The sequence below is a fragment of the Gigantopelta aegis genome, chromosome 7, assembly GCF_016097555.1.
Source record: "Gigantopelta aegis isolate Gae_Host chromosome 7, Gae_host_genome, whole genome shotgun sequence".
In the NCBI taxonomy this organism is placed as follows: Eukaryota; Metazoa; Mollusca; class Gastropoda; order Neomphalida; family Peltospiridae; genus Gigantopelta; species Gigantopelta aegis.
In genome coordinates, this window is record NC_054705.1 from 6,887,198 (window position 1) to 6,901,156 (window position 13,959).

Genomic DNA, 13,959 nt, shown 5'->3' on the forward strand with positions numbered 1-13,959 from the left:
AAAGTGGAAATTACTTGTCAGTGTAGACAAGTGGGGTGCTGGCTGCTGTTCTGGGATGATGATAGTTTAGAGAAAGTGGAAATTACTGGGTATGGGGCTGGCTGCTGTTTGGGATGATAGTTTAGAGAGTGTAGACAAGTGGGGTGCTGGCTGCTGTTCTGGGATGATCATAGTTTAGAGAGTGTAGACAAGTGGGGTGCTGGCTGCTGTTCTGGGATGATGATAAAAAAGTTTTTATTTAATGACACCATTAGAATCAGGGATGTGAGAGGGGCTGGAACAAAACAGCTTACTGCTCACCTTGTTTCTTCCCAAGTCGAACAAAGGCTTTCAAATAGCATATCCTGGATATTGGACAAAACTGGCCAATCGCAGTGAAGCTGACGAAATCCAGCCATGGGATGTACTACATGTGAATACTACTTGCGGTCACACGATACTACTTTTGTTTATTTTGTTTTCACATAGTTTCTTTTTGTTTAGTTTTTTTAGACTAAATGGAAAAGCACATTTACGCATTTCCATGTAGCTCTCACCTCCCTGTAGAACACATTGATTTGTTAATCATCGGATATTGGATATTAAATATTTGGTCATTTTTAAACTTGTATTATTAGAGGAAACCTGCTATATTTTTCCATTAGCAACTGCCCTCCCCCTCCCCCCTCCTCCAAAAAAACCCAACAACAAATGCTGGAGAAAATCTTTAAATTTGGGCAAAACTGATAGAGATATTTGGGGAAATATTAGCTCGCATGACACCTTTTCACCATGTTTTTTTAGTTGTAGTCCATGTAAAAATGCATAGTGATTAAGTTTCAAACTTATAGCTTTTATGGCAGTAATGCTAATGTTGTCATCCAAATTTGAGCATTTTCATTTAATTCAGGCAAAAATCGGCCTACAAAAATGGGAGTCTGTACACTGAAGGATAGGAAAATTATATTTAAAACATTTCAAGAGCTCAAATATGGTCAGTGCAGATATAAAGCTATAGCAAATTGACTGAAATAATCATATATGGTTCATACAAACATAGCATTTACCATTGTAACAACTCTTTAAAAAATAATAATAATAATAACAACAATAATAATAATAATAATTTACCGGGTTAAAAACCCCACAAAACCCCCACAAAAACCATTTAAAAAACCCTACAAAAAACCCCTACAAAAAAACAAACAACCTTGACAGAAAATGATTCTCCACAGACTAACAGCATGACGTTGTAGTAAACATGGCAGCAAGACTCCACGTAAATTGATTACCTCACACCAACTCAACTCCCACTGGTGACAATGTTAACATTTTTCAATAAAACTAATGAAAGCATATGCATTAGCTCACCCAGTCAATAAGGAAAATAAACTCGAACACTGAAACACGAGTAAAGAGAAAAAAAAGGGGGAGGGATGCTATCCCATCAGAACTGCAAATGCTACATAGTATGCCTCAATCTATGACCTGCCACCCCTAGATTCGGTGTGAGACAACCCATACATTTCTACTAGCTGCTGAAAGTAAGTCTCTTCAAGGCATACAGAGTTATCTCACCTTGAGTAACCATGTCAACACGGAGTCGCGGTATGGCACAAACTTCCCTTTATTCTTGCTGCCAGATCGGTCTGCGAGTGCCGATATGACAAGACCTAGAGTTGTCAGCGACCTGAAAGAGATGAAATACATGTACAATGGAATCTGTAAATGACTTGGAACAGACTATAGCTTTGCTGTACATCAAAAGTTAGTTTGCTTATATACATCAGTTGTGGTGCACTGGCTAGAACGAGAAATAGCCCAATGGGCTGACCTACAGGGATCGATCCTAGACCGACTGTGCACCAAGCAAGCGCTTTACTTTAATGGGATTTAAGGAGAGTGAAACCTCTCAAATCCAGACCCTTTTGTATACCAGAATTCCCTTAAAACCAGACTATTATTCACGATCCATTTTTAAACATCAGTAGAGAACAGAACCTGTCTTATCGGGATCCCCACTATACCATTGGGTTTTCATTGTATAAATCACAGAAATATTACAGGAATTGGATTCATAGATTCACATCAAAAGAAAAACAGTAAAGAAATGTTTACTGAATGACACCCCAGTTGATATTACACATCTAACGTAACAGAAATCTAATTTTTTTATAACATATGGTAACTGCAATACTTGATTTTAACAATGACCGTACTTGCTGATACATTTCAACTTACTTATTGCTGTACAACTTACTTGTTGAATTAACTTATTGATGCTAATAGTACTTGTGGATGTTAAAACTTACTTGTTAACATTAAAACTTACCCAATGAATTTTGCAACTTGTTTGATGATGCTAAATTAACTTACTGATTTTAAAACAAGCTCATGGATGTTAAAACTAGCTAATGGATGTTAAAACTAGCTCATGGATGTTAAAACTAGCCAACAGATGTTAAAACTAGCTAACGGATGTTAAAACTAGCTTGTGGATGTTAAAACTAGCTCGTGGATGTTAAACTAGCTTGTGGATGTTAAAACTAGCTCGTGGATGTTAAACTAGCTAATGGATGTTAAACTAGCTAATGGATGTTAAAACTAGCTAATGGATGTTAAAACTAGCTAATGGATGTTAAAACTAGCTACTGGATGTTAAAACTAGCTAATGGCTGTTAAAACTAGCTTGTGGATGATAAAACAAGCTCATGGATGATAAAACAAGCTCATGGATGTTAAAACTAGCTAATGGATGTTAAAACTAGCTCGTGGATGTTAAACTAGCTTGTGGATGTTAAACTAGCTCGTGGATGTTAAACTAGCTCATGGATGTTAAACTAGCTCGTGGATGTTAAACTAGCTTGTGGATGTTAAACTAGCTTGTGGATGTTAAACTAGCTTGTGGATGTTAAACTAGCTCATGGATGTTAAAACTAGATAATGGATGTTAAAACTAGCTTGTGGATGTTAAAACTAGCTTGTGGATGTTAAACTAGCTTGTGGATGTTAAACTAGCTCATGGATGTTAAAACTAGATAATGGATGTTAAAACTAGCTTGTGGATTTTAAAACTAGCTCAAGGATGTTAAAACAAGCTTGTGGATGTTAAAACTAGCTCATGGATGTTAAACTAGCTTGTGGATGTTAAAACTAGCTAGTGGATGTTAAAACTAGCTAATGGATGTTAAAACTAGCTAATGGATGTTAAACTAGCTAGTGGATGTTAAACTAGCTTGTGGATGTTAAACTAGCTAATGGATGTTAAACTAGCTAATTGATGTTAAAACTAGCTAATGGATGTTAAAACTAGCTAATGGATGTTAAACTAGCTTGTGGATGTTAAACTAGCTAATGGATGTTAAAACTAGCTAATGGATGTTAAAACTAGCTAATGGATGTTAAAACTAGCTTGTGGATGTTAAAACTGGAGTTAAAACTAATGGATGTTAAAACTAGCTTAAAACTAGCTTGTGGATGTTAAACTAAAAACTAGCTCATGGATGTTAAAACTAGCTAATGGATGTTAAAACTAGCTCGTGGATGTTAAAACTAGCTCGTGGATGTTAAACTAGCTTGTGGATGTTAAAACTAGCTTATGGATGTTAAACTAGCTTGTGGATGTTAAGCTCATGGATGTTAAAACTAGATAATGGATGTTAAAACTAGCTTGTGGATGTAGCTCAAGGATGTTAAAACTAGCTTGTGGATGTTAAAACTAAACTAGCTTGTGGATGTTAAAACTAGCTAGTGTATGTTTAAACTAGCTAATGGCTGTTAAAACTAGCTTGTGGATGATAAAACAAGCTCATGGATGTTAAAACTAGCTAATGGATGTTAAAACTAGCTCGTGGATGTTAAACTAGCTCGTGGATGTTAAACTAGCTCGTGGATGTTAAAACTAGCTTGTGGATGTTAAACTAGCTTGTGGATGTTAAACTAGCTTGTGGATGTTAAACTAGCTCATGGATGTTAAAACTAGATAATGGATGTTAAAACTAGCTTGTGGATTTTAAAACTAGCTCAAGGATGTTAAAACAAGCTTGTGGATGTTAAAACTAGCTCATGGATGTTAAACTAGCTTGTGGATGTTAAAACTAGCTAGTGTATGTTAAAATGTTAAACTAGCTTGTGGATGTTAAACTAGCTTGTGGATGTTAAAACTAGCTTGTGGATATTAAACTCGCTCATGGATGTTAAAACCAGCTCATGGATGTTAAAACTTACTTGATGTTTCACCTTATTTGTTGATTTTAAAATCAGCTCGTGGATGTTAGAACTAACTCATGGATGTTAAACTAGCTCGTGGATGTTAAAACTAGCTCATGGATGTTAAAACTAGCTCATGGATGTTAAAACTTACTTCTTGATGTTTCACCTTATTTGTTGATTTTAAAACTAGCTTGTGGATGTTAAAACTAGCTCATGGATGTTAAAACTAGCTCATAGATCTTAAAACTAGCTCGTGGATGTTAAAACTTACTTGTTAATGTTGCTTCCCTCTTTGAGTCGCTCGCCAACAGCCCCTGTTTTCTGAGCACGCTCACTGCCGGCCAAGTCGACCAAACTCAACTTACTGACCTTCTCGCCACAGATCTACAAAACAGAACAGTGTAAAACATCAGTTATTATGATATCCTCGAACCAGGGAGTTTGGTGCCACAGATCTACACAACAGAACAGTGTAACACATCAGTTATTAAAATATCCTGGAACCAGGGAGTTTGATGCCACAGATCTACAAAACAGAACAGTGTAACACATCAGTTATTACGATATCCTCGAACCAAGAAGTTTGGCTCCATGAATACATTTTGAGCTAGGGTTGTTCCATTTGTGATCACAAGGGGCAGACAGCACTTAAGTATTATTTTATGCCTAGTAGGACTGTTGCAATTTTTACATATATGCAAACTTGCTTTACATGTACATGTAATAAGCAAAAAGACTAGAGATTGTTAAATTAATTTAACAAATAGTTTGTTTTGTTTAATGACACCACTAGAGCATATTGATTTATTAATCACTGGCTATTGGATGTCAAACATATGGTCATTTTGACAGTTATAGAGGAAACCCGCTATATTTTTTCATTAATAGCAAGGGATCTTTTAAATGCACTATCCCAGACAGGATAGCACATACATGTACCATGACCTATGATATATCAGTCGTGGTGCGCTGGCTGGAATGAGAAATAGCCTAATGGGCCCACCGATGGGGATCGATCCCAAACCAACCACGCATCAAGCGAGCACTTTACCACTGGGCTACGTACCTCCCTCTTAATTTAACACTTTATGTGGGGGAGGTGTTCTGAAAGAGAAGTCCTGATGGTGTTAGGTTTCTTCTCTAACATTTTAGACTTAAAATTACTAGACTTAGTAACAGTGGTTAAAATTGTGCCCTTTCCTTTCCTGTATTCTATGTTACTTAGGTGAACTCATATTTCACATCTGCAAAATGCTTATAAAGACTGAGTTACCAGTCACCCATGTATTGTATAAACAGAATCTCTTTCCAATGTCATCATACTCTTTTGTTCAGAAATTAAAATTAAATAAGACATTTTTTATTTATGAAAAACAGCACAATATCCAAAATACATGTACAAATTGTGATGTTCACAATGTACTTGAATAACTGAATTGTAAAAACATCAATATGAACTATTTAACAATATATTTTTGGATGCAAATATTTTACACAAAATGTTTACAATTATAACAGTATTATAGATACACTACAATGCTTATCATTTGAAAATTGTTGATGATAAAAAAACCTGCTCTCCTGAAATTATGTAGAAGAGCTTTCATTCTCAATAACATATTAACAATAATTTTGTATAAAAAATTACCACTATCAGCATATTATGACTCATGAGGTGAGCAGTTTTTTGCCCACGCAGAAATCATTTTGCATGAGCCTAGGCGAGCAAGAGCAACTGCTCGCATCAAGCCATAAAGACTGTACCTTGTCTGCCACAAAGCCACTGGCTTCCTCAGATGACAAATGAATGCTCTCAAGAAATCAAGATTTGTATGTGGTAACTGTGGCAGAAGTTAAAACATATAACATAAGTTTTTGGGGTTGTTGTTGAGTTGTTGTTGTTTTTTTTTGGGGGGGGGGGGGGGGGGGGGGGGGCAGGGTTTTTTTTAAGGTTTTTTTTGTTTTGTTTACAGAACCTCTGTTTACATTTGTTACCTGTCCCCACCACAGGGATGAAGTGACAGAGTTACAATACAAAATTATACATTACCATTTTGGTATACAGATCGAAATTTTCATTCAGTATTTACAATACCTAGTTATTATCAAAGAGGTTTACAACAGTTATTATCAAAGAGGTTTACAATAGTTATTATCACGAGGTTATACATGTATGCATGGATATTAATGATACAGATAGAAAACCAATTGTATATTATGTAACCTATGTTCTCATAGCTTATAATTTTGGACTAGACATGTAAATTAATTAAACAAAAATTAACTAAACAAAATATAAAGTAAGTTAACTCTCAGCCAGGGAATCATTATTGTGAGAACATTCCTTAATCTATTTAAATAGCAACTAGCTTGAGTCTTCAAATCTGCTACAGGTAGGTGAGTTATTTTAATAACTATTGTTAGAGTATTTATTTTAAAAAAACATGCACAAAAATTTATTAAATTGATTTCCTTTGTGGTCAAAGAATCACTGTCACGTTGAAATGAATTAATTAGTGTGTTAGTCAAAATATATGTCAATAAATGCATGGATGTAAGTATAGATGCATGCCACAATATTCTTGGATGGACGGATGGACGGATGAACAGATGAAGGAAGGAAGGAAGGATATGGTTTATTTAACGACGCACTCAACACATTTTATTTACGGTTATATGGAAGAAAGGAAATGTTTTCTTTAATGACACAGTCAACACATTTTATTTATGGTTATATGGTGTCAGACATATGGTTAAGGACCACACAGATATTGAGAGAGGAAACCCGCTGTCGCCACTTCATGGGCTACTCTTTTTGATTAGCAGCAAGGGATCTTTTATATGCACCATCCCACAGATAGGATAGCACATACCATTGCCTTTTATATACCAGTCGTGGTGCACTGGCTGGAACGAGAAATAGCCCAATGGGCCCACCGACGGGGATGGATGGATAGATGGATATAGAGATGGATGGATGGATGGATGAACCGATGAATGGATGGATAGATGGATGTAGAGATGGATGGATGGATGAACATTTGGACAGTTATAAATATAACAAGCAATGTTTAATAAGACCTCAGCACATAATAAACTATGGTTATTGTGTCCACCCCCTGAATATATACATGGATGTACAGATTGACAGATGGATAATTAGACAAGCACAATGCAAATGGATGGATGGTTGACAGATGGATGGATGGTTGATGGATGGATGGATGGTTGACGGATGGATGGATGGTTGACGGATGGGTGGATGGTTGATGGATGGATGGTTGATGGATGGATGGATGGTTGATGGATGGATGGATGGTTGATGGATGGATGGATGGTTGACGGATGGATGGATGGTTGGATGGATGGATGGTTGATGGATGGATGGTTGATGGATGGTTGATGGATGAATGGATGGATGGATGGTTGATGGATGGATGGATGAATCAATTGATGACAGATGGATAGACGAATAGGTGCAACAATTTACTGACATATGGATGGATGAATGGATGGATGAATTAATATACTGATAGATATATGAATGCATACATGCATTCATGCATACATACAATACAGAGAGATGAACAGATGAATAAATAAAGAGTGTACTGTATAAAAAAACAGAAAGATACCACATTACTGCCATCACACATTTGGGGATCACAAGTCAACTGTAAAAAAAATAATTAATAATAATAAAAATACAGAAAAAACCCAAAACAAATTGTAAGTTATATAACACAAGCTCCTGTTAAGATTCCCCAAAGGGAAATAATTGTCATGCCTTTTGTTTGGCAGCCATCACGTTTGAAAAATAAACAGGTGAAATAAACAAGTGATCGAAGATTGCGCCTGGAGGTGTAGACAACGCGGTGATGAGTAAACCTGTAATAAAGCTGTCAGTGTGTCAGTGCTGTGATAGTGTAACACTTTTACAGGTCTGCAGTCCTCATATACTAATAACCAGGCTCTGTATTCATAAACGTACTTAAGTCAATGTATGATACCTAAATACATACCTAAAGTACACAAATAAGTATCATACATTGACTTAAGTATGTTTATGAATACGGAGCCAGGGGCCTAATTCACTAAACTCTCGCAACGTTGCGATCTCACAGTGCAATGCTAAAAGACTTGAAAAGAGGATGCTTTGTTGTCTAGCAGAATCGAAAAGAGTAGCCTGTGAAGTGGCGACAGCAGGTTTCCTCTCACAATATCTGTGTGGTCCTTAACCATATGTCTGATGCCATATAACCGAAAATAAAAAAATGTGTTGAGTGCGTCGTTAAATAAACCATTTCCTTCCTTCTTGCTTTTCACCGACCCTCTCTTCACACATGTACTATTCTCTAGACGGCTGTTTTTCCACTGTTATAATATTTAGGGTCAAACTAAGAGGTCGGCTTATACAAGGAGTCGGCTAATACATGGCAATATACGTACTATTGTTTCCTCCCCTACTGGTCTAATTGGAGGGGACTTAGGTTTTGTCTCTGTCCATCTGTCTCTTTCTCTGTCTGTCTGTCCTACATATAGTTTTCCAAACAAGATACTTGAGCTGAAACTGTGTGTATAGATTTATTATGTACAGTTACAGGTCAAGTCTGACGCCATATAACCGTAAATTAAAAAAAATGTGTTGAGTGTGTCGTTAAATAAAATATTTCTTTCTTTCTTGTTTTTTGTTGTCTAGCCGAGCCGAAGAGACCTTTGTGAATTAGGCCCCACGCTGATCATTATCCCTGCAGGATTGGACGTAGCCCAGTGGTGAAGCATTTGCCTGATGCTAGGATCGATCCCTGTTAGTGGGCCCATTGGGCTATTTCTTGTTCTAGCTACCTGCCTCTGTGGTGTCGTGGTTAAGCCATAGGACATACGGCCGGTAGATACTGGGTTCGCAGCCCAATACCGGCTCCCACCCAGAGCAAGTTTTAATGATTCAGTGGGTAGGTGTGAGACCACACTGCACCCTCTTTTCTCTCACTAACCACTAACAACTAACCTACTGTCCTGAACAGACAGCCCAGACAGCTGAGGTGTGTGCCCAGGACAGCATGCTTGAACCGTAATTGGATATAAGCACAAAAATAAATTGGAATGAATTAATGTTCTAGCCAGTAAACCAAAAGTTTAATTTGTTTAACAACACCACTAGAGCACATCAATTAATTAATCACCGGCTATTGGATGTCAAACATTTGGTAATTATGACTAGTAGTCATCAGAGGAAAACCTGATACATTTTTTCTTTTAGCAACAAGGTATCTTTTATATATGTACTTTTATATATGTACTGTACTTTTATATATGTACTTTTATATATGTACTTTCCCATAGACACATACCAGTTGTGGTGCACTGGTTGGAATGAAAACGCCAGTGAATCACGACTGGTATATCAAAGGTCATGATATGTGCTATCCTGTCTGTGAGATGGTGCATATAAAAGATCCATTGCTACTAATGGAAAAAAAGTAGCAGGTTTCCTCTCTACAACAATGACACAATAACCAAATGTTTGACATCCAGGAAGGAGTGTTTGTCAATAGTTATAAATTGTTTTCAAAATATATTTTGAAATAACAATAAAAATGGAAACTATTCACATTCAGATTGGGAATTTTTTATTCCAGAATTGGAAATAAAAAACAACATAGCCTTTGGGGAATGATGAGAAATGGTGCCGATTATCAGTCTAGCAAGAAAGCCGACAAACCCCAGATAAGGGAGCAATTTGCAAAGCCTGTTTTTCTTCAACACAGATGTATAAATATGTAATGTACATATAGTTACAGGTGTGTGAGACAAAGACAAAATATATGATGACCTCATTATCATCAGTCATTGCAATTAACCTGAATGACAGGTGCCCATCTTGGATTACACCTATCCCAGGGGACCCATCCATCAATGCCAGTATGGAGTGCACTGTCGTGTGTTGTGTGATATGTTACACACTAAAGACTTAATGTCATGAGATATCTTGATGTAACGACTGTTCACGGAAGCATGTTATAATAAATCAAGTGATCACGACAATACCCCATACTGAACAACCTGCGAAAACTGGGTATCACTTGAGAAAAGAAAGTCCTGAGTATGGAATAATCTTTAAAAAACATAAGCTGTATTCAGTAATGTTTAGAAACAAAAACGGAAATTTAGCAAATTTCTGAGAAAACCCCCCAAATATTTATAGAACATATTTTGAAGGGAAAAAAAGGCTGAAATAGTGAAAACTTGGAATTGTGTGTACTTCTAAAACAAAAGAGGAAATCTATTTACAGAAACAGAAAGACAGAAAATGGATAAAAAGGACTGAAAGCAACAAAAATGGATTTTAGATGAAGCAGAAATCTGTCTTGATTGCATTTTCTTCTAATTTGTGATAGTTTTTGTGGCAAAGACCCACAAATCAAAAAAGTGAAATAAAATGTCAGACTGTGACCATTCCACCACCATGAAGAACCACAATTTCCAGAAACCATCATGTTGTTTTCGAACTGCTGCTATGGTTCTCTTCATTCTGTCTTCAACTGTAGCTGACCTAGCAGACTCCACTGTGGAAAACAGACAACTGTCTCAGAATGAAATACTGAGACAGTATCCCCAGACCATTAAACAGACATCGCCGATAAATTCTCTCAAATCTGAACTTAAATCGAACTCTGTGAACAGAATAAATCTTTTAAACGTTCATCAAGCAGACAAGAGTGGTGGATTTAAACGTATTCCTAGTGCAGAGTCTAAAATTGTTCACAAAGATGGAACCAGTGTTCATAGTGCCGAGTTCAGTGATGTTTCCATGAAAGAGTTGATAATGAATGTCAGCAGTTCCGATTTGGAATCCGATAGCAATAATCAGAAGAGAATGTTACCAGAGAATGGAAATGCTTTGAAAAGCAGAAAAGAAAGGTCTCTACACAATGCTGGAAAGTTACCTGGTAAGTTTACTAGAACAGTCCTCACACATTACTGAACAGTCACGTTGTAAGTGTAGAAATTAAAAACAGAAGGAATGAAGGAAATGTTTTATTTAACGATGCACTCAACACATTTTATTTATGGTTATATGGCGTTGGACATATGGTTAAGGACCACACAGATATTGAGTGAGGAAATATGCTGTCTCCAATTTATGGGCTACTCTTCACTTCATGGGCTACTCTTTTCGATTAGCAGCAAGGGATATTTTATATGCACCATCCTATAGACAGGATAGCACATACCAAAGCCTTTGTTACACCAGAAATTAAAAACAGTGTCATCACTAATAATACAACACTCTAGATGTATTTCTTAAAACCATGGCTATATACTCCACCAAGTGATACAGTTTATTTTTCAACTCGGGTGTCGTTAAACATTCATTCATTTTTATTTTACACTAACGGTATATCAAAAGCACAGTGTTATCCAGTTTGTGGGCGAAAAAGTGAACATAAATGTCCACTAAAACCGTAGTGGTGATAAGATTTTTATTCTCAAACTTGAAAATGTTCCAAAATTGTTAAAACATTTCTCATTGTCCGTGCACTGGTTAGGATTGCAATATTGGGGATCAATCTTACACCCCATAACACGTACCTCATGGTGAGCATTCTACTACTGAGCTACATGTAGCCTACAATTTAAGACATGAATGTCAACAATATTCTATCTGCTGGGTATTATATATATATATATATATATATATATATATATATATATATATATATATATATATATATATATATATATGAGGTTTATGAATATTCATAAAAAAACTATTTTCAAACTAAGCAATCCACACTTCATCCCATTTCTATTCTTCTGTTTTTAGATAACAATCACACAACTCCAAAGCCACTCCCAGCCTCCCCAGCCTCTGCAAAGATTGGAGTGATCTCCCCTACCCCGGTGCTGCCGTCGGCAACCAGCGAGTCTCTCCCACCTGGAGAGGAGTACGAGTCTCCACAGGAAATCCAGGACGACAAGAATGAAGACATGCTAAACCTCCTGAACGCCAGAGGATTCTCCTACACCGCGCTGCCAGAGGACATGATGTCCAAATACCCGGACATCGTCCAGCAGGTAGAAGCTGATGAGATGGATGGTCCAGAAGGTCAAGGAGATGGTGGTCAAGGTCAAGAAGGTCAAGGTGAAGTAACAGAAAGTCCAGACAATGAGGGTAATGAAAATGAAGGTAAAGAGAATGATGGTAAAGACACGGAAGGTCCAGAAGAAGAAGAAGGGAATGAGGCAGGAGACAGTGACCAAGGTGAGAATGAGCAGTCAGAATCTCCCGAATCAGCTCGCAACCAGACGGAGTCGGAGACCGGCAGCAGACGCTCGGGTCACGACGAACACTCGGAAAACCAACTCCAGTCGAGCATGACGGAGCTGCAGTCCGGTGGAAGTACAGACCGGCCGTACAACAGGCACAATTATGAGGACTTCAGTTACGATCCTTACTACGACAATGCACCGGGCCACACTGCTCTGGCTGGTGGTCAACAGTCTGCCATCGTTACCCACCAGATCCACCGGTTGCCCAACATGGCAGATGTCAATTCTAGACAAAACAGATCAGGTGGATTTGGTGGTGTCAGAAATTCTCATTCACAGCAGAATCGACCGGTCGGATTTCTGCCGATATTCCAGCATGAAAACACCTCCAACAGGAATCCGGGCCACAACCGACCGAACTCTGGAGCGCAGCCACCACCAGGCTTTTTGCCCATGCATCAGCTGCACACCATCGGGTCTGCCAGCACTGGACAGACTCACCCTAGACTCGGTTCTCAGTCCAACCTTGTGGCCGGGTCGGCGACCCAAACAAAAATTGTCAACACGGGAATGGCTGCGAGTACTATTTTCGGAATCGTAGCCGGATGCGTGATTGGTTCATGGATGATTCTCGGACCAATGATCTGCCTGCTGTGTAAGTATCGAGATTCACGCAGCGAGAAGAGGAAGAGGTTCAGTCCCAGGATGTACCGCGGTGATTCCAACAACGGGATAACGGAGGCCATGATTATGAGCGAGCTAGGCAAGGACCCAATAAAACTACACCACACCAAGTTCAAACAAAGGGAGAGCACCTACTCAGAGAAATCAGACACTTTCCACGACGCTTACGAGACTCCTTCACTTTTGTTGTGATTGCCATGGGAGACAACTCTAAATCGTATCTTTAGCATACCAATGTGAGAGTAAACAAAGGGAAAGCACTCATTGACTTTAACTTCCGAGATGCTCAGCATTGACACATCAACAATTTTGTTGCGACTGTTACAAGAAACAATTTTTAATAAAAACTAACACTTCACAAAATTTCATGGTGCTTTTAACACCGTCGCTACTGTTATGAATATCAAGGGAGACAATTTTACATACTGTATTTTACCTTTTCCATTTAACATCAATAAAATCGTAACTTATTACAAGCTACAATGTTTATTATCTTTTTATACTAGTATTTTCTTTCAACAAAATCTTTTGCAAGATGATAAAAGAATAGCCTATGTGGCTGCAGTCATGTTCTCTTATTTTCTAGACAAAAAAGTTTGTTTTAATTGTTTAATGAAACCACTAGAGCACATTGATTTATAAATCATCAGCTATTCGATTTCAAACACTTGGTAATTTTGACAAATGGTCTTAGATAGCATACCTGCACCATTAGAAGCAAGAGATCTTTTATATGCATTATCCCAAAATTCTATTAACTTTTTTTTTACTAATTACCATTTTCAAAATTCTGCCCATTTTCAACTCTAC

General features: G+C 37.5%; 2 protein-coding genes across 6 annotated transcripts in view; one reads left to right on the top strand and one right to left on the bottom strand.

Annotated features, from left to right (window-relative positions):
* Positions 1 to 13,959, bottom strand: part of LOC121377005 (kinesin-like protein KIF13A) — a 397,936-nt gene that overhangs the window by 203,436 nt on the left and 180,541 nt on the right. For all 5 annotated transcript variants that reach the window (XM_041504840.1, XM_041504838.1, XM_041504837.1 and 2 more), the window contains exons 9-10: positions 4,463 to 4,575; positions 1,558 to 1,669 (exon numbers count right to left, since the gene is read on the bottom strand). In XM_041504840.1, the coding sequence (XP_041360774.1) occupies positions 1,558 to 1,669; positions 4,463 to 4,575 (225 nt within the window). The remainder of the gene's footprint in view (positions 1 to 1,557; positions 1,670 to 4,462; positions 4,576 to 13,959) is intronic.
* Positions 9,826 to 13,926, top strand: LOC121377006. Its single transcript, XM_041504842.1, has 2 exons — positions 9,826 to 11,141; positions 12,020 to 13,926. Exons 1-2 carry the CDS (start codon positions 10,631 to 10,633, stop codon positions 13,339 to 13,341), a joined length of 1,833 nt encoding a protein of 610 aa, XP_041360776.1. The 5' UTR covers positions 9,826 to 10,630; the 3' UTR covers positions 13,342 to 13,926.

Coding starts and splice junctions, on each gene's coding strand:
- LOC121377006 (XM_041504842.1), top strand. CDS start 10,631: ATGTCAGACTGTGACCATTCCACCACCATGAAGAACCACAATTTCCAG. Junction 11,142..12,019: donor CAATGCTGGAAAGTTACCTG/GTAAGTTTACTA, acceptor TTCTGTTTTTAG/ATAACAATCACACAACTCCA.